The 18,279-nt window shown below is 37.1% G+C and overlaps 1 protein-coding gene across 1 annotated transcript in view; it reads left to right on the top strand.

Moving 5' to 3' along the window:
- Positions 1 to 166: 166 nt before the first annotated feature.
- Positions 167 to 18,279, top strand: part of mipol1 (mirror-image polydactyly 1) — a 39,496-nt gene continuing 21,383 nt past the window's right edge. Inside the window, exons 1-12 of the mRNA XM_087780395.1 lie at positions 167 to 315; positions 1,749 to 1,833; positions 2,128 to 2,184; positions 2,256 to 2,414; positions 2,914 to 2,960; positions 3,329 to 3,420; positions 8,104 to 8,179; positions 8,237 to 8,274; positions 9,671 to 10,046; positions 11,529 to 11,604; positions 11,674 to 11,761; positions 14,580 to 14,706. Of these exons, the coding sequence (XP_087636521.1) occupies positions 1,756 to 1,833; positions 2,128 to 2,184; positions 2,256 to 2,414; positions 2,914 to 2,960; positions 3,329 to 3,420; positions 8,104 to 8,179; positions 8,237 to 8,274; positions 9,671 to 10,046; positions 11,529 to 11,604; positions 11,674 to 11,761; positions 14,580 to 14,706 (1,214 nt within the window). The 5' untranslated portion in view covers positions 167 to 315; positions 1,749 to 1,755. The remainder of the gene's footprint in view (positions 316 to 1,748; positions 1,834 to 2,127; positions 2,185 to 2,255; positions 2,415 to 2,913; positions 2,961 to 3,328; positions 3,421 to 8,103; positions 8,180 to 8,236; positions 8,275 to 9,670; positions 10,047 to 11,528; positions 11,605 to 11,673; positions 11,762 to 14,579; positions 14,707 to 18,279) is intronic.

Below are 18,279 nucleotides of genomic sequence, written 5' to 3'. Positions count from 1 at the left end.
TTTACTTTAAAAAAGATTGATTCACTTTTATTTATTTTTTTAGATGATTTATTGATAGTTTTATTACTTTATTGCGAGTTAAACTGGCGCAGAACAAATAATAATAATAATAATAACAAACCTCCGGTGCGCAGGCGGCGCTCTGTCAGAAACGTGCAAGAAAAATAGCGTAGAAGAAGAAACGCTTCCATCAGAGAAGAGTTAAAGTACTTCTTCACGTCACGAATCGAGATAAACTTCAAATGTTGCATTTTTAAAACGACAGTTTTTCGTTGGATCTGGACTGAAGTTTGGACCGAGGGACGTCTTTTGTCGGTGAGTCTGAGCGACGACGATGTCTTAACCCAGGAGCTAACATGCTAACAGGCTAACGACAGGTTAACTTCAGGTGAACTCACTAAACTTAAAGTTCGACAAAAAGTTACGTTTTTTTCGTCTCTCAAGAGAAAGAATCTGAAACATGGACTTTTAAACCTGACAGTAGAGTTTCTAAACTGATGGTGTCACATGATTGTGTGGTTTTAAGAAAGATAAACAAGTATTTCATTGTCCGTAAATCACAGCTTTTACAAATAACATTGACTTTAGGCTTAAAGAACTGAGTTCCAAGCCGGAGAACAAGAATAGAAATAAAGAAAAGTAACCTTGTTGTTACCTGGGGATTTTTTGTTGGTTACAAAACGGTGTAAAACTGGAAATGTATTGTTGTCATTGTACAGATAATAAGGGAGTAGTTAACTTTAGCAAGGACTGGTTTATTTCTATTTATTGTACGAACACTAGTGGGCGTGTGACTGACTCACCAGGTGATAGAAAAAAGAAACACGATGAACAACAATGTGATAAATAAAACAAATTAAATTTGTCTTAGTTACTGGAAAATAATGTGTTGACAACCATGTTGAAACTCTGGTTATTCCTGATGATAAGGTTCTAGGGTTGAGTCAGTACTTGGGTGACTTAGGTCAAACTGAGCCTGAGAAACCTGTTGTATTTGACAAAGACATGTCTCTAGTTCAACACTGAACACAACTGACACGTTTATACTATTGTAACAGTTTATTTTGGTGTCTAAACAAGAAGGATCATCTCGCCTGCAGTTCATACAAAACTCTGCAGCCAAGAATTCTGAGCCGCTCTAGTAGAAGAACTCACATTTCTATGATCCTTAAAACTCTTCACTGGCTGCCAGTTTCTTTCAGGATCAATTAAAAAAAAATCTGGTTCTTACTTTCAGATCTATTCATGGTCAGACCTTCCATCTGTGATCTGATCCAGCCTTACACCCCAGTTCGGGCTCTGAGGTCTGTGGATCAGAATCTACTGATGATCTACTGACTCCTTTTAAGACAATTTTATTTGTGTTTTTCACGGATTTTCTGAGACTCCTGTGTTTGTCTTATTACGTGTCTTGATATTTTAAAGTATATATTTTTACTGTGTATTGTTATTGTTAAAGCACTTTGTGACCCTGGTCTAGAAAAGACCTTTACAAATAACTATTACTGACTTGCGTGAAAGCGTTTTTTTTTGTGCGCACACGCCATCTAGTGGTCAAGAGTTATACGGTTTTTAATCTCATCTCACCATGGGCTCCGAGGCGAGGCTTCAAAAAAAAAAACGATTTGACCGTCATTTCATCATTTTCTACCTGCGAGGAAGAGAAACAAAGGAAGCAACTTTGGACGAGGATTGTCGTGATGTCGTCTCTGTAGGTCAGTGTCTGATTCCTTCTCTTTCTTTCCCAGAACTAACATGTTTATCGCGAAGACTTGGCAAACTTTAAGACATTACTGCCGGCGCCCCTTACCCGTGCTCACTCTGTACACCAAGGTAACCGTTTGTGTGTTTATCAACGACACATCTGTGCTTACACCTGACTAACGGCATGTTGTGGTGTGTGTGTGTGTGTGTGTGTGGTAGTCATGATAACCATCCTCTTCATTATAGCGATGTTATTAATGTACTATTTAAACTGCGTTAACTCGTAAATGTTTTATATTTAGAATTAAGATGACAGTTTTGTATGTAACCTCAAATGATCTTTATATGGAAACGAACGCGTCATCGTCATAGAAACGCATGCTTTTTTTGTCACGTTGATGAAACTGACGTCTTGATCTTCAGGATCCGTGTTCGTTGTGCGACGAAGCCAAAGAGGTTCTGCAGCCGTTCCGACACCGAGTGAGTCCTGATCCACTTTCAGAACCTCCTCCTCAAACGTTGACTCGTTTGAATCTCTGTCTCCGGTGCAGTTCGTCTTCGCACAGGTGGACATCAGTCGCCCGGAGAACAGAGACTGGTTCGACAAGTACAAGTGGGACATTCCCGTCTTCCACCTGGACGGACGCTTCGTCATGAAACATCGGGTGGACGAGGAGCTGCTGGAGAAGCTGCTGCAGGAAGTGGAAACTAAACCTTGAATCTTCAAATGATGGTTCTCAATAAATCTTTGTTCATATTTCACTTGTTTGTGTTCTTGTCCTTCATTGACGTTCTGGATCCTCACACCGTCCAAAAAACAAAGCCCTGCTGAGGTGTTGCTTGGCTGCCTCCCTTTCCCCGCCACGATGGTGCTTCGAGGAATGATTCAAAAGATGAATTTAAAAGTCTACAAATACATTTCTCAGGTTAAGATTCAGGAAATACTTTAACTGTACCTCGATGACTTTAACTCTTCCAGCCCTAGACCTCGAGTAAAAACCGACACCCGATAATGTCGACTCATCAATAATTCAACCTGGTCACGGTCGAGTTGATTCTCGCCGTCCAATGGCGCGCCGTCGACCTGGAAGTGTTGTAGTTGAGTTTGGGTTGTCGCGGCGACCCTCGGGGGTGATTTCTCGGCGATAACGGGGGGATACGTTGATGGCATCGAACCGTCGAGCTGCGGATGTTGAGTTTGCTCTGCAGAGAGTCAAGAGGAAGATGTTCAACCTGGAGCTGCAGCTCGTCAGCAGGTAAGGGAAATAGGTTTATGTCGAATAATCCTGTGGTTTTACTCTTTAAATTGTTGCATTTTTGATGCAAAGTTAATTCTGTCACTTTTATAGATGTTTCATCTGATTAATCGTCCGTCATGTGCTGCCATAGTGAATAAAACACGGATAGAAATGACTAAACATCGATCAATACTGCGGCAGTTTCTTGTGTCAACACCTCACATTTTTAACTATTGTTTCTAATGAAGGATGGTTTGTGACAAAGACGTGAACCTTCTCAAACATTATCTTTATTTAACGGCTGCTATTAATTCTTTATATTTGTGGTTGATCTCATGTTCACATGCGATAATCTAATGTGATGTTAACGTGTTTTTTATTTCCAGAGAAAGCAATTTAGTGGATTTAGAAGAGGCCGGCCCGTCGCCATGGACGCCCAGCAAAGACCTGAGAGACTCTCTGGTTGACATGTACACAGGTAAACCACGACAACAACAACTACTTGTGTCCACACCAGCAGAAATAATAACATTGGAATTCTTTTTAATAACGTTTGTTATTCAACGCAGCAAAAATTCCTTTTCTCCACCAGAGGGCGATGTAGCTCCATGAGCAGAAACCTCCTGTTTCTTAAGATGAACTTCTTCGATTTTATCAGGTTTCATATCAGGACCAAAAAACCTGTAGGTGCATCATTTCATTTCAGTCTTTTCCCGTTTTGGTTCATTGAAAAATGTGCTTCGTAAAGTAACGCAATGTATAAGTTTGATCTACTAGTAATGACAATTTTGTTTCTGTTTTTATAAAGATTTTAAAAGAGTCTGTATTACTCGACCGAACGAAGACAACAAAAGACAATTCTCGGGTAAATTTATAAGAGAAAAATGTTTCTACATAAAGGATATTTCAGGTAAATTATTATATTATACATTTATTAAATATTTGGTCAAGTATTATCATTCATTCATTTTCTATTGCTTTATCCCTTATTGGGGAGACTGGAGTCTATCCCAGTGTCATAGGGCGAGAGGCAGGGGACACCCTGGACAGGACGTCAGTCTGTCTCAGGACACACACAAAGACAGACAACCATTCACATACACACTCATACTTATGGACAATTTCCCTCAAGTTCTCAATCAACCCCTGTATGTTTTTGGACTGTGGGAGGAAACCGGAGTGTCCGGAGTAAACCCACGCGACACGTGGAGAACATACAAGTCAACACAGAAAGGTCACAAGTTGGCCTTGAATATAGCAGATAAAATATCCCCAAAATGATATTGCAAAGGGGGGGATATAATAAGAGACGATAAAATATATTAATATATAATATAATATATGTATTTTTTTTTATTACCAAAAGAAACGACATTCAAAAAAACTAATATTCTATATAAAAAAGAAGAATTTATGCAGAAATAATCTGGAAAAGTCATCAACAGTTTGGATCAATATCAAGTTCTTGAGGGCGTCGACGAATCAAAAGGGTCCGTCGGTCGACTCTTCGGTAAACGTCGCATCCACTCCATCGGTCCTCGTGCTCCTTTGTATCTGTAATCTGGTGATAAGAGGATCCAACATGGCCGGATGTGTCGCCTGTAATCTGTTGTGTAAATCACTCTGGAGGATTTCAGTCAATTTGGAGTTTGACTTTCCTTTAATGAAGCGCGAATGTTAACAAAAGAGGATCAAAATGTTCTGGAGAGCAAAGTCAACAGTTTCCCATAATCCTCTATGGTCGGATCTCCCCTCATGTTGGTGTTTTTTTGTTTGTTCTGAAGGTTCTGAACACCTGGAGGTCCTTGACCTTGAAGTCACTTCCTGTCAATGATGGCATCATTTATTTATCAGGTTCTGTTTAGAGATAATGATGCGTTTAATGTACTTTAATCCAAGCTATTTTAACTTGACTGGCTTCATTTATTAAGTTGTTATAAGAAGGTTTATTTTTCATCAATGTTGTTTTTTTCAAATGGGTTTTACTATGAGATTTGAAGCCTTTTTTAATAATATATTTAAGAAAGTGAAAGTGAAAAAATGTCCTTTTCTGGTTATTTATCCTTTAAATAAAAAATTTAATTACATTTTTTTTCTTACCTTCAAAATGTTTTATACTTGAATGATCAGTAAAGTACTATCAAGAACGTGGTCACTTTGTTCATATTGTGTACTTCAAATAGTCTTTCACTTCACAATTGTATACATTTTTTGTTGCATGGTGTGTGTTGTGTACTTTTCTGTCACTCGTGTGTTTCCAGAGTGTTTTATTCAATGGAATCAAACGATCAAACGATTAAATTTCATTTTAATAATTTCTTAAAACATCTCAAACAGTCCTTGTTGGTCCAAGTGTCACAAATGTATCTCGAAACATTTTTATCTTCGATTATTTGTCGTTTCTGCATCAAATCGAAACAGTGAGTCTTGATTAAGCTCAAGAGATAATCCGGCGTCTGTCCTCCAGTCTCGACTTGGATCCGAGACAAACCAGCACACACACACATTTCTACACATCATCATCATCATCTTCATCATCATCATCATCATCCTCATCTACACACACTCTGTGTGCGTGTGTGTCACCATGACAAACGCGCTGATAACAGCAGGTCAAGTCCATCATGTTCGAGGGAGGACCAGCACCTCCTGCAGGCCACGCTAATAATATTCATGAGCCTCACAAAACAATGTCGATCAAAGCGTGTGTTGTGAGCTAATAAACCTGCACTTTCAGCAGCTGCTGCACACACACACTCACACACACACACACCTACACACGCGCACACACACATTCCAACACACAGAAATGAATAGATTGTCCAAATAGAGTTAGTCGGCCACCCTGATCGACGACACAAAGAGTGTGTGTACCATTGCGTGCGTTTGTGTTTGCATGCATGTGTGTTTGTGTGCGTGCGTGTGTGTGTGTGTGTGTGTGTGTGTGTGTGTGTGTGTAGACCACCCACACTGCAGATTAAAGCCCGTTCACACGAGTGTCTTCTCCCTCGCTCTCTTCATTCACTCTCTCCTTTGTCTCTGATATTTTAATCTACTGTGTGTGTGTGTGTGTGTGTGTGTGTGTGTTTGTGCGGCTTGTGCTGTGTGTTGTGAGCTCCGACCCTTTGGGTCCAAAATTGGTCTTGAAAACAACAATGATTACATAAACCCTCTGGTTCGACTCCCGTAACAATCGATATATAGATTTGTTTTCGTTCTTGAAATTAAAAATATATATATATATTTGCATCATTTATTGACACAATTTCTGCAACATATTTAAAGGATAATTATAAACATTGTTATATTATTTATTTCGCTTTTAAAAACTGATTTTTCATGTCACTCTTTCAGTTAGAGTTACATTTTGTGTCTCCACTAATGCTTTATGTTTAAAATGAGGATTGTCATTTTTTTTAAACCAACTTTTAGATGTTATAACTTTGTTAAAAATCTCATTGTGTTGTTTTTCATCAAATGTAGATATACGTCTAACACAAAAAATAACACTTTATAATAGAAAAGAAAAACGGTTTGATCACAATAAGTAACAGTGGCGAGAAAAAAAACGTCCTTATAAAAGGCAGAAACCTTGAGCAAAACCAGACTCATTGTTTTCTTGAAATATAGAAAAAAAAAAAGTATTTAATTTGATAATAATTATTGTTTTGCTATTTAATTAGAAAAAGTGTTGTTTAATGGTTTTAATGACTTTCAAAAGAATAAAGTTTGTGAGGAAATATTCAGAGACAAAGTCATGTTCTTTGTCTTTATCTTTATACTTAGATTGTGTCAGATTGTTCTTCCTCTTATGTTCTTTGCTTATTTTATTTTTTATGTATTATTTTTTATTGTTTATGAAAAATTGTTGGCTACTGGAAAAAACAATTTCCCGAAGGAGACCTCCTGAGGGATCAATAAAGTTTTACCTTTTACCTTATGTTTGTAGAGATACAAGGTAGAAGGAGAAATATTTTTTTATTTAACTTTATAAAAATCAATTTAAAGTACTTCATTAAAACAGAAGGTCAGAGAAAAAAAAAGTAGCTTTTAATGTACGTTTCATCTTCATCCGATGATCGTCACGGATCAGAAAATGTCAAAAACAAAAGCATCTTCAAACAAATACGAGCGGACGTTGTTGTTTTAAGTGCCAGGATGTCGGGGCTCCAGGTGAAGCTCAAAACTGTTGCCACGACTTCAGGCCCCCAAAAAAAAGCGTTTTTCCCCGAGCCGTGCGTATTTACAGTGTGTGTGTTCTTTAAGTTGCTGCTCTTGGCTGCTTAATGTTGGCGTCTAAATTCATGCGAGTGGCGGCGGCGGCGGCACGACGGGGCGGATCAGAGCCGGATTGTGTTGGATTTGAGTCGAAGCTCATTTAATCAGGCCGACGCCGTCATTAATATTCATGCAGTCAGCTGGAACACGCGGCACACCAAACTTTCTGCTCTCCGCGCGGCACAAAATGTATTAAATACAGCTTAAAAAATTAATGGACTTTAGCTGATATTACACCAGAGGGGGGGTCCACGCCTCCCCCTCCTCCCTCATTGGTGGACTTAGATTGGGCCCCTGATTGGCCTTTGAATTTTCCCTTTTTTTCCGCAGATTTTTCCATCTTTGACGAGACTTCAAAGCGAGCGCCAAAGCATGAACGGTCATTTAGGAGGATTTAGGCACATTATCACATCTGTAATTGTACATGAATAATAAGAAGCTCTGAGTCCACAAGAAGATCAGAGACACAAAAAGTTTCACTGTTTCAAAGAGAACCCGGGATCTGGACCGGGATCCAAATGAGAGTCCAGAACTGACTCAGTACTTTTCTCGTCAGAGGAACTCCTGTGAAAAGTGAATCCAAAGATGTACTTTAGTGTTGTATGTATTTGTGTAACAACCTGACACAACAACTTAACCGAACGCAGCGACGCGTCTCTTGTTGTCGTCGTAATCGCCGCCGTTCATCTGTGAGTCTTCACGAAAATCCACCTCGGTGTGTTTTGTTGACTCAGACAAATTAACGAATGTTAAACGCGGGGAAGTGCGACTGTTTTAATTTCACCTCGGTTCTCGCCCGCGATTGGTCATCTGCTAAAGCGTGGTTAAGATGTGTTTGTTCTGCTGATGAGACCAGGATTACGGACTTGTGTTTGTGGCGCAGGAAACCCTCGAGTGAACGAGGAGCTGCGGCGGCGTCTTCCTTCACCTGCCAGACTGACTCTGCCCGACTCCAGCAGGTGAGTGTCGTCTTCAGGGTTCCATGATTCACACTCAATCTCCTGGTTTGACTTCAGGTCCAGCACCAGTCCAGACCAGAGGATCTCTTCTCAAGGTACCACTTGATTCTTACGTGACCAGAGTGTGTTGGTAAGAATCTGAAGATACAATACGTATCACAATACAGTAGCAATGATACCATATATCAGGATACTGTAGTAACAAGTATATATGTGTAGTATTGTCCAGTACTTGACTCTGGTGTTGTGATAGTGTAGTAACAAGTATATATGTGGAGTATTGTCCAGTACTTGACTCTGGTGTTGTGATAGTGTAGTAACACGTATATATGTGTAGTATTGTCCAGTACTTGACTCTGGTGTTGTGATAGTGTAGTAACAAGTATATATGTGTAGTATTGTCCAGTACTTGACTCTGGTGTTGTGATAATGTAGTAACAAGTATATATGTGTAGTATTGTCCAGTACTTGACTCTGGTGTTGTGATAGTGTGGTAACAAGTATATATGTGTAGTATTGTCCAGTACTTGACTCTGGTGTTGTGATAGTGTAGTAACAAGTATATATGTGTAGTATTGTCCAGTACTAGACTCTGGTGTTGTGATAGTGTAGTAACAAGTATATATGTGTAGTATTGTCCAGTACTTGACTCTGGTGTTGTGATAGTGTAGTAACAAGGATATATGTGTAGTATTGTCCAGTACTTGACTCTGGTGTTGTGATAGTGTAGTAACAAGGATATATGTGTAGTATTGTCCGGTACTTGACTCTGGTGTTGTGATAGTGTAGTAACAAGGATATATGTGTAGTATTGTCCAGTACTTGACTCTGGTGTTGTGATAGTGTAGTAACAATTATATATGTGTAGTATTGTCCAGTACTTGACTCTGGTGTTGTGATAGTGTAGTAAACAAGTATATATTTGTAGTATTGTCCAGTACTTGACTCTGGTGTTGTGATAGTGTAGTAACAAGTATATATGTGTAGTATTGTCCAGTACTTGACTCTGGTGTTGTGATAGTGTAGTAAACAAGTATATATTTGTAGTATTGTCCAGTACTTGACTCTGGTGTTGTGATAGTGTAGTAACAAGTATATATGTGTAGTATTGTCCAGTACTTGACTCTGGTGTTGTGATAGTGTAGTAACAAGTATATATGTGTAGTATTGTCCAGTACTAGACTCTGGTGTTGTGATAGTGTAGTAACAAGTATATATGTGTAGTATTGTCCAGTACTTCAGCTTTAAAAGCCTCAACTGTATCCTCTCGTCCTCAGTCATAGCCAGGATTGCTAGTGCTTTCGTTCCTCCTTTAGCTTCGGAGGACGTAATGACTGCTGCCATCTGTATTTTTTGAAGCCAGGAAAGTTGTTGACCTTTGACCCAGAGAAGACACAAGGGATACCACCAACACATTTGTTTTCGCACCCTCGGGTCACCTGGACCCTGAGATGACACGAGCCTGACCTGTGCTTCCTGTTTGTCTCTCAGCCTCTCACAGAAGATCCACCTCACCTCCGGCTCACCCGTCTCACTCCAGATCCGTCTCCCCTCCGGTCTCCTACAAGAGGTCTCCCTCCCCTGTCAGGAGGTCTGCCTCACCTGTCAGGAGGTCTGCCTCACCCGTCTCCCCTCTGTCCCAGAGGAGGTCCGCCTCCCCGGTCTCTCCACCCGTCTACAGGAGGTCTGCCTCACCCGTCTCCCCTCCGTCCCTCTCGCTCGTCTCGCCGCTGCCTCGCAGGTTGTTGTCTCAGCTCAACTTCACCGACATGGAGGTGGACCTCCTCACACCAGGTTCTCCTGGAGCCCGGAGACCCACCGAGAGTCCTGGACTCGCTGGTGGTCCGCAGGGCCTCCCAGACCACAGGTGAGGAATTTGAAAAACTTCTCTTCTGTCTCCCAGCCGGTCACAGCAGGAGGCCGTTATCACTGAGTCTGGTTCTGCTCGAGGTTTCTGCTGGTTGAAAGGAAGTTTTCCTCGCTGATGTCGCTCATCTTGATTTGCTGTTTTTTTTTCTTCTCTTATCAAGTATTATTTAAAGTATCTCGAGATAAATTAAATTATTGAATAATCACAAGATGACAAGTTTAAAAATTGAAAAAAATTTTAAAGGTTTTTTTTTTGTTTTTGTTTTTTTTTATATACAAAATGCAAGATAATTTACAGAATTATTTCAGGAGTGAAATACTAATGTCAATTATTATTTTCTATAATTTTAACAATGAAATATTATAGCACTAACTAAAAACTGACAAAAAAAACTAGATTTTTACTATACATATAAGGCTAATATGATGTAAATAAATAAGATTCATGCATATAAACATTCAATCAAAGATATACTTACACAATTAAGAACTATTTATCATAGAAATACTGTTATTTTGTATCCCATGACTATTTATATAATTGTGAATTTTATAAATACACATATAAATAAAGTTGATGTCAAGCTAAACACTCCTGTAAAACAGGTTGTTTATAATAGTTTTAATGTATTATTTGAGATTATTGTTGTTCACATTATAGACACAGATACTGGGCCCCAGTTTAGACTGTTGCAGTACACATGCCGGTTCTGAACCTGAATTAAACCGGGGAAGATCTAACAGATTTATAAATAAAATAAAAACGTTTTTGTTCGTCCTCTAAACCTTACAGTTGATGACACGATCATTTTTGTTTGTTTAACTTTTTAAATTGGAAAAAAATGTTCCAATTATTCAAATTTCTGACGGTTTTGACTTTATTTCTCTATTTATTTTACATCTAGATCAATAAATTCATGGAAAACTTAAAGTGATTTAAAGTCAGTAAGTCATATTTCTAGACCAGGGTCACAAAGATCTTAAACATTCGATAAATATTCAATAAAATACAAACTTAAAAGATCAAGACTCCACCGAGACAAACACAAGAGTCGCAGAAAATCAAGGAAAAGTTGCCAAAATCACTAGAAAAAAAGGTAAATTAGTAAAAGAATGGATTGTGTAACGATCTCGGTAACTTCATGAAGTCGTAACCTTTCACTAACTTTCTCCGCTGCTTGTTTTTTGCTTCTTTTGTCTCGAACCGACGGCGTGCGACTCGTGACCTATAAAGCGGAGCCGCGGTTTTGATTTGACTCAGGAATAGAACGAGGGGTAAAAGCAACGGAGGCGAAGCAGCCCATAATATCCCGTCAGTCAATTAACCGGAGACAGTGTCAGCCATATTTACCCGCCGCCGTTATTACGCTAAGAAGCAGCCTGACCTTTAAGGTGAAGACGAGGAGAATTACACATTATTAAACCTCGTCACCGACCGGCGCCGGATTCAACCCGACGGCTTGGATTTATTGTCTTCCAGCGAGACGTCAGAGCGACACAAGGACGTCCCTCTGCTGCTGAAGGAGCTGGACGCTCTGAGGGACATCAACAAGAGAGTGAGACTTGTGTCCTTGACCCGTCCTCGCTCTTCTGGCTTCATGACTCGTGGCGTCTGGTCTTCACAGCTCCACCATCAACTGGTCCTCAAGGAGGAAGATCTGCAGCGCAGGGAGGTGGAGGCGGAGCTGACGGATGAGTGGGAGGGGCCTGGAGGTGAGACGCTTCCTGGTTAAAAATACCTGTGCTGTGTCTCAAATCGCATACTTCTCTTAGTATGCTAGAAGTTAGTATGCATCAGGATAGTGTACGTACTAACTAGTAACTAATCCTCCACAGATAGTATGTCTCAAATCAAACTCTGCTGCTACACACTAACAGGAAATGACGCGACAGCTTCTTCTTCTACTTCTATTTAACGATGTTTCAACCAGCTGTTTGAACGCTATCGCCACCTGCTGGCAGCACGTTTTGCAAGTTTGGGAAAAGAAATAAAGAAAAAATATGAGAATCGAAATAATCGCGAGATATTTAAGCTGGTATCAGCAGCAAAGACGTGTTGATCCTCCTACTGCTGCGGAAAATACACCTGTAAGTATATGAATATATATATATATACATATATATATATATATATATATGACGTAACTTCCGTTTAAAACGTCACTAAGATGGCGGCTGTTTAGTGTGTTTAGTGTCCATCGAACCATGCTCAGTTTTGTGGGCGTGTTAGTACGCCACTTTAGTGTGCATGGCGCACTAAATTTCGCATACTAAGAATTGAGACGCACTAACGCACTAAAAATACTAACTTTGAGTACGCTAGTATGCGATTTGAGACACAGCACTAGTTTTTATTCACTTGAATTTAGTTCTACGCTTAATTAAAACCATTAAAATATCTTTTAACTGTATCTATTTACACTCTACGCCTTTAACAATAAGGTGCAAAAACGTAACCATTTCAAACTAAATTCAATTTTTCAAGTTTTATTTTTTTAATTGTAATTAAGAAATGAATTGTTTGAACTTGAGCAAATGAGCATTTTTTTTTGGTGCCGATGTTGTTTTTTAAAATAATTTAATTAAAATTTTAATAAACAGTATTGATAGCAAAGTGACAATTCAATCTAAAGTTGTTGTTTTTTTTTTTAAATGTAACTTCTAAAATTTGGTTTATAAAATGAGTGTTTCTTTCTTCACTCCTAAAAAAAAGGAAAAAGAAATTGAAAATGTATCGGTTCAGATCGAGGGGGTTAAACTCAATTAACACAAGGAGTCAAGAATATTACGATATACGATATGGAATCTGGCTCATTTGTAAAGATCTTGCCAGACCAGGGTCACAAGGTGCTTTAACAATCAAAACAATACACAGTAAAATATAAACTATAAAAGATCAAGACACAAAAGATAAACACAGAAGTCTCAGAAAATCAGGGAAAAGCTCAAATAAAAGTGTCTTGAGATGTTTCTTGAAGGAGTCAGTAGATCATCAAACACAGATGTTTCTTGAAGGAGTCAGTAGATCATCAAACACAGATGTTTCTTGAAGGAGTCAGTAGATCATCAAACACAGATGTTTCTTGAAGGAGTCAGTAGATCATCAAACACAGATGTTTCTTGAAGGAGTCAGTAGATCATCAAACACAGATGTTTCTTGAAGGAGTCAGTAGATCATCAAACACAGATGTTTCTTGAAGGAGTCAGTAGATCATCAAACACAGAGATGTTTCTTGAAGGAGTCAGTAGATCATCAAACACAGATGTTTCTTGAAGGAGTCAGTAGATCATCAAACACAGATGTTTCTTGAAGGAGTCAGTAGATCATCAAACACAGGTGTTTCTTGAAGGAGTCAGTAGATCATCAAACACAGATGTTTCTTGAAGGAGTCAGTAGATCATCAAACACAGATGTTTCTTGAAGGAGTCAGTAGATCATCAAACACAGAGATGTTTCTTGAAGGAGTCAGTAGATCATCAAACACAGATGTTTCTTGAAGGAGTCAGTAGATCATCAAACACAGAGATGTTTCTTGAAGGAGTCAGTAGATCAGCAAACACAGATGTTTCTTGAAGGAGTCAGTAGATCATCAAACACAGATGTTTCTTGAAGGAGTCAGTAGATCATCAAACACAGAGATGTTTCTTGAAGGAGTCAGTAGATCATCAAACACAGATGTTTCTTGAAGGAGTCAGTAGATCATCAAACACAGATGTTTCTTGAAGGAGTCAGTAGATCATCAAACACAGAGATGGTTCCAAAGCTTAGGAGCAACAGTCTGGAAGGATTTCTCTCCTCTGGTCCTGAAGTTCAGGAACCATCAGTAGATTCCGATCCACAGACCTCAGAGCCCGAGCTGGGGTGTAAGTCTGGATCAGAATCTACTGATGGAAGGTCTGACCATGAATAGATCTGAAAGTAAGAACCAGAATTTTAAGGACTTTTAAGGGATTGGAGAAATGTGAGTTCTTCTACTACATCGGCTCAGAGTTTTGTATGAACTGCAGGCGAGACGATCCTTCTTGTTTAGACACTAATGCATCGTCTGCAAAAGCAGACATTTTAGACCCTTTCTGTCGGGGAAATGTGAGTTCTTCTACTAGAGCGGTTCGGAATTCTCGCTCTTTGTTCCTCTCGTATTTAAACGGCGTTAAACACTGACACTAAATGTTTGCCTTTTATTACGACGTCACAGAATGTCATCAAAAGACTTCTACAGCAGCTGCCGGATAAAAGGTTGAGACATTAAATCTGAATTTTCAGCCACAAAAACAAGTCTATGATCCGGGTCTGGTTTCAAATAAATTCAAAAATAAGATTATTTATCAGCTAAAGCTTCTTTCAAGTTGATATTTTATAACCAAGAGGTTTTTTTTAGTCGATTTAGTTCAAATGTTTGATCATAACGTCATCATTCTATCACAGCGAGCGACACTCGTTTGTTGTCGTTCACAAACCCCTCCTCTTACTCCTGCCGTCCTGGTTCTTCTCACGCTTTCTTTGACGCCTCCGGGGTCTCTCTCTCCTCAGGGCTGCTGCAGGAGGTGCTGAGCTCCCAGAAGGAGCGCGACCAGGCCCTGATGTCTCGGCTCCTGAGGGCCAACGAGGAGCGCGACGAGGCCCTGCTGCGCGTCCAGCGGCTGCGTCAGGCTGCCAAGTAAACACTTCTTTCTCGGCTCCGCGGTCGCGGAACCTCGGCGTTCTCTCCACTAAACTCGCGGCGATTGTTGAGATTGCGAGATATTATGGTCTGGTCGTCCAGGGACGCTTTCACGGTTATTAGGAGGAGGAGGAGAAGAGAAGGAGAAGCTCATTATTCTCCTCAAGTCCTTTTTTTAAAAGCTGTGAAACGAGCTCTTGTCCTCTTTCAGCAGCCAAGTAGACCAGGAAATCTAATTAGAGATTAGACCCTCCTCCCTGTGCCCCCTTTTCTCCCCCATAACCTCCCCCGCCTCCCCCCCTGGACGAGGGGTAATTGATATTGGAGGCGGCCGTCCTTCTTATGAGGAGCAGATATGGAGGAGCATGTTCCATCTGTCAGGAGTGTGTGTGTGTTTTCCTAATTGAGGAAGCGACTCGTAATTCCTGCGGAAAAAAAAAAAAACGTGTTTATTTGTGTGTATTTAGATTTTTGTGTGTGTTTAGATTTAGTGTTTATCTTCCGTCTTATTTGATGTCGCTAATTCTTCACAAACAAGTCTATGGAAGTGTATCGTCAGAATGTTTGATGGTCAAATGTTCAAACTTTGAATATGTTTTATTTAAAAAATAGAAAGATTTTTCTAAGTTCCATATTTTTGAAGCCGTAGACTTTTTAAATCGATGTAAAAGTGTTGGTTTTGACGCACAAGTATTATCACAACATTTTATATTGAATTTAAAAGTCTACAAATTAAATACTATTGAATTTAAAAGACTACAATTAAATAATGTTGAATTTAAAAGATTACAAATTAAATAATATTGAATTTAAAATATTACAAATTAAATCATATTGAATTTAAAATATTACAAATTAAATAATATTGAATTTAAAATACTACAAATTAAATACTATTGAATTTAAAAGACTACAATTAAATAATGTTGAATTTAAAAGATTACAAATTAAATCATATTGAATTTAAAAGATTACAAATTAAATCATATTGAATTTAAAATATTACAAATTAAATCATATTGAATTTAAAAGACTACAATTAAATAATGTTGAATTTAAAAGATTACAAATTAAATCATATTGAATTTAAAATATTACAAATTAAATCATATTGAATTTAAAAGATTACAAATTAAATAATATTTAATTTAAAATATTACAAATTAAATCATATTGAATTTAAAAGACTACAATTAAATAATGTTGAATTTAAAATATTACAAATTAAATCATATTGAATTTAAAAGACTACAATTAAATAATGTTGAATTTAAAAGATTACAAATTAAATCATATTGAATTTAAAATATTACAAATTAAATCATATTGAATTTAAAATATTACAAATTAAATCATATTTAATTTAAAAGACTACAAATTAAATAATATTAAATTTAAAATATTACAAATTAAATCATATTGAATTTAAAATATTACAAATTAAATCATATTGAATTTAAAATATTACAAATTAAATAATATTGAATTTAGAACTTTTTTTCTTCTTTTTTTCGAATAAGAATATCCCAACATATATACTTTAAATGATATTTTAAAAATAATGTTCTAAAACTCAATTAAATCTTTTAAAATGAAAATTATTGAATTCAATGTTTAAACAAACCTAAACATTTCAAATTACATTTCGAATTACAATAACTAACTCAATGTGTGCAAACAAAAAAATATTCATTTTGGAAAATAATGCATTTTTTAAAAAAAAATTCCGCTATTGAATAAAACAACAAATTCAACCTTTGAATATACAAATGATTAATTTAAATTATTCCATAAAACAATTTAATGCCTAAAAAGTACATTTCAATAAAGAAATTCAAAGTTTCAACATTTTTAAATATAATTTAAAAGACTACATATTAAATTATATTGAATTTAAATCTTTCTTTTTTATTATTTTAATTAAGATATTACACTTATGTTTGTGTATATATATATATATATATATATATTCTGAATAATACATTTCTATAATTCAATTATTCAATAACAAGTATATTTAGAAAATGTACTGTTGAATTATTGTAATTACAGTATCTATGTGTAAACAAAAAAATCATTTATTTATTTTGTAATTTTTTTTAAATTCTGTTATTGAAGAAAACAACAAATTCAACCATTAAATATACAAATTATTGATTTAAAATTGAACAAAACAATGATCGAATGCTTAAATTTTCAATAAAGAAATTCAAAGTTCCAACATTTTAAATTGAATTTAAAAGACTACAAATTAAATAATGTTGAATTTAAAAAATATATATATATATATATATATATTATTTGAATTAGAATATCACACTAATGTGTTTATATATATTATATTCAAAAAAGAAATACATTTCTATAATTCAATTATTCAATAACAAGTATATTTAGAAAATGTACTGTTGAATTATTGTAATTACAGTATCTATGTGTAATAAAATAAATAATTCATTCATTCTGTTTTTTAATTCTGTTATTGAAGAAAACAACAAATTCAACCATAAAAATATACAAATTATTGATTTAAATTGTACAAAACAATGATCAAATACTTAAATTGTCAATAAAGAAATTCAAAGTTCCAACATTTTAAATTGAATTTAAAAGACCACAAATTAAATAATATTGAATTAAAAAAAAAAAAATATATATATATATATATATATATATATATATATATTATTTGAATTAGAATATCACACTAATGTGTTTATATATATATTATATTTTAGAAATAAAATTCTTTTATTGAAGAAAACAACAAATTCAACCATTAAATATGCAAATTATTGATTTAAATTGTACAAAACAATGATCGAATGCTTAAATTTTCAATAAAGAAATTCAAAGTTTCAACATTTTAAATTCAGAACCGATACACTTTCATACCGGTTTGTGCGCCGACACGTTCCCGCGGTCGACGGTTTGATGGCTAATGGCCGGCGGCTGAAGTGTCTGCGCAGGTGTGCGTGAGTCTGGCTGCGCGCGGCTGTAAGCAGGGTGTTAGAGGAGCTTTATTGGAGGCGGCTGCTCTTTCATTACCTGCTGCTCCCTGCAGAGAGCCGCCGCCTCTGCCGCCTTATTACACTTTATTACAGCAAAACAGCAGCAGCCAAAATGAAAGACGCTCCCCGGAGGAGCAGCTCCTCGCTCGCCTCCGTGTCCGAGCTCCAGACCCGCGGCCGCAAACAAGGCGCTCGTGCGGACGCTTCAATTATGTTACTGTGAGGAGAGCTGGAGCTGCAGCCGGACCAGACCCGACGACACTCGACTCATAACCTCTTCGCTCGCGGTCATTAACGCAGAGATGGTTTTTATGTCGAGACAATATCGAGGAAGAGATGCTGCTCAGAAGGTTCTACTGGCCTCCAACCAATGTGTGGTGACTCTCGAGTCTGGAGGTGATGATGATGATGATGAAGATGATGATGATGGTGATGATGAAGATGAAGATGATGGTGAAGATGATGATGATGAAGAAGATGATGGTGATGATGATGATGATAAAGATGATGATGAAGATGAAGATAAAGATAAATATTATGATGATAAAGATGATGATGA

This window comes from Callionymus lyra, chromosome 18, assembly GCF_982586985.1.
Source record: "Callionymus lyra chromosome 18, fCalLyr1.hap1.1, whole genome shotgun sequence".
Lineage (NCBI taxonomy): Eukaryota > Metazoa > Chordata > Actinopteri > Syngnathiformes > Callionymidae > Callionymus > Callionymus lyra.
Note: the sequence above shows the minus strand (reverse complement) of the source record. Positions and strands in the feature narration are given on the sequence as shown.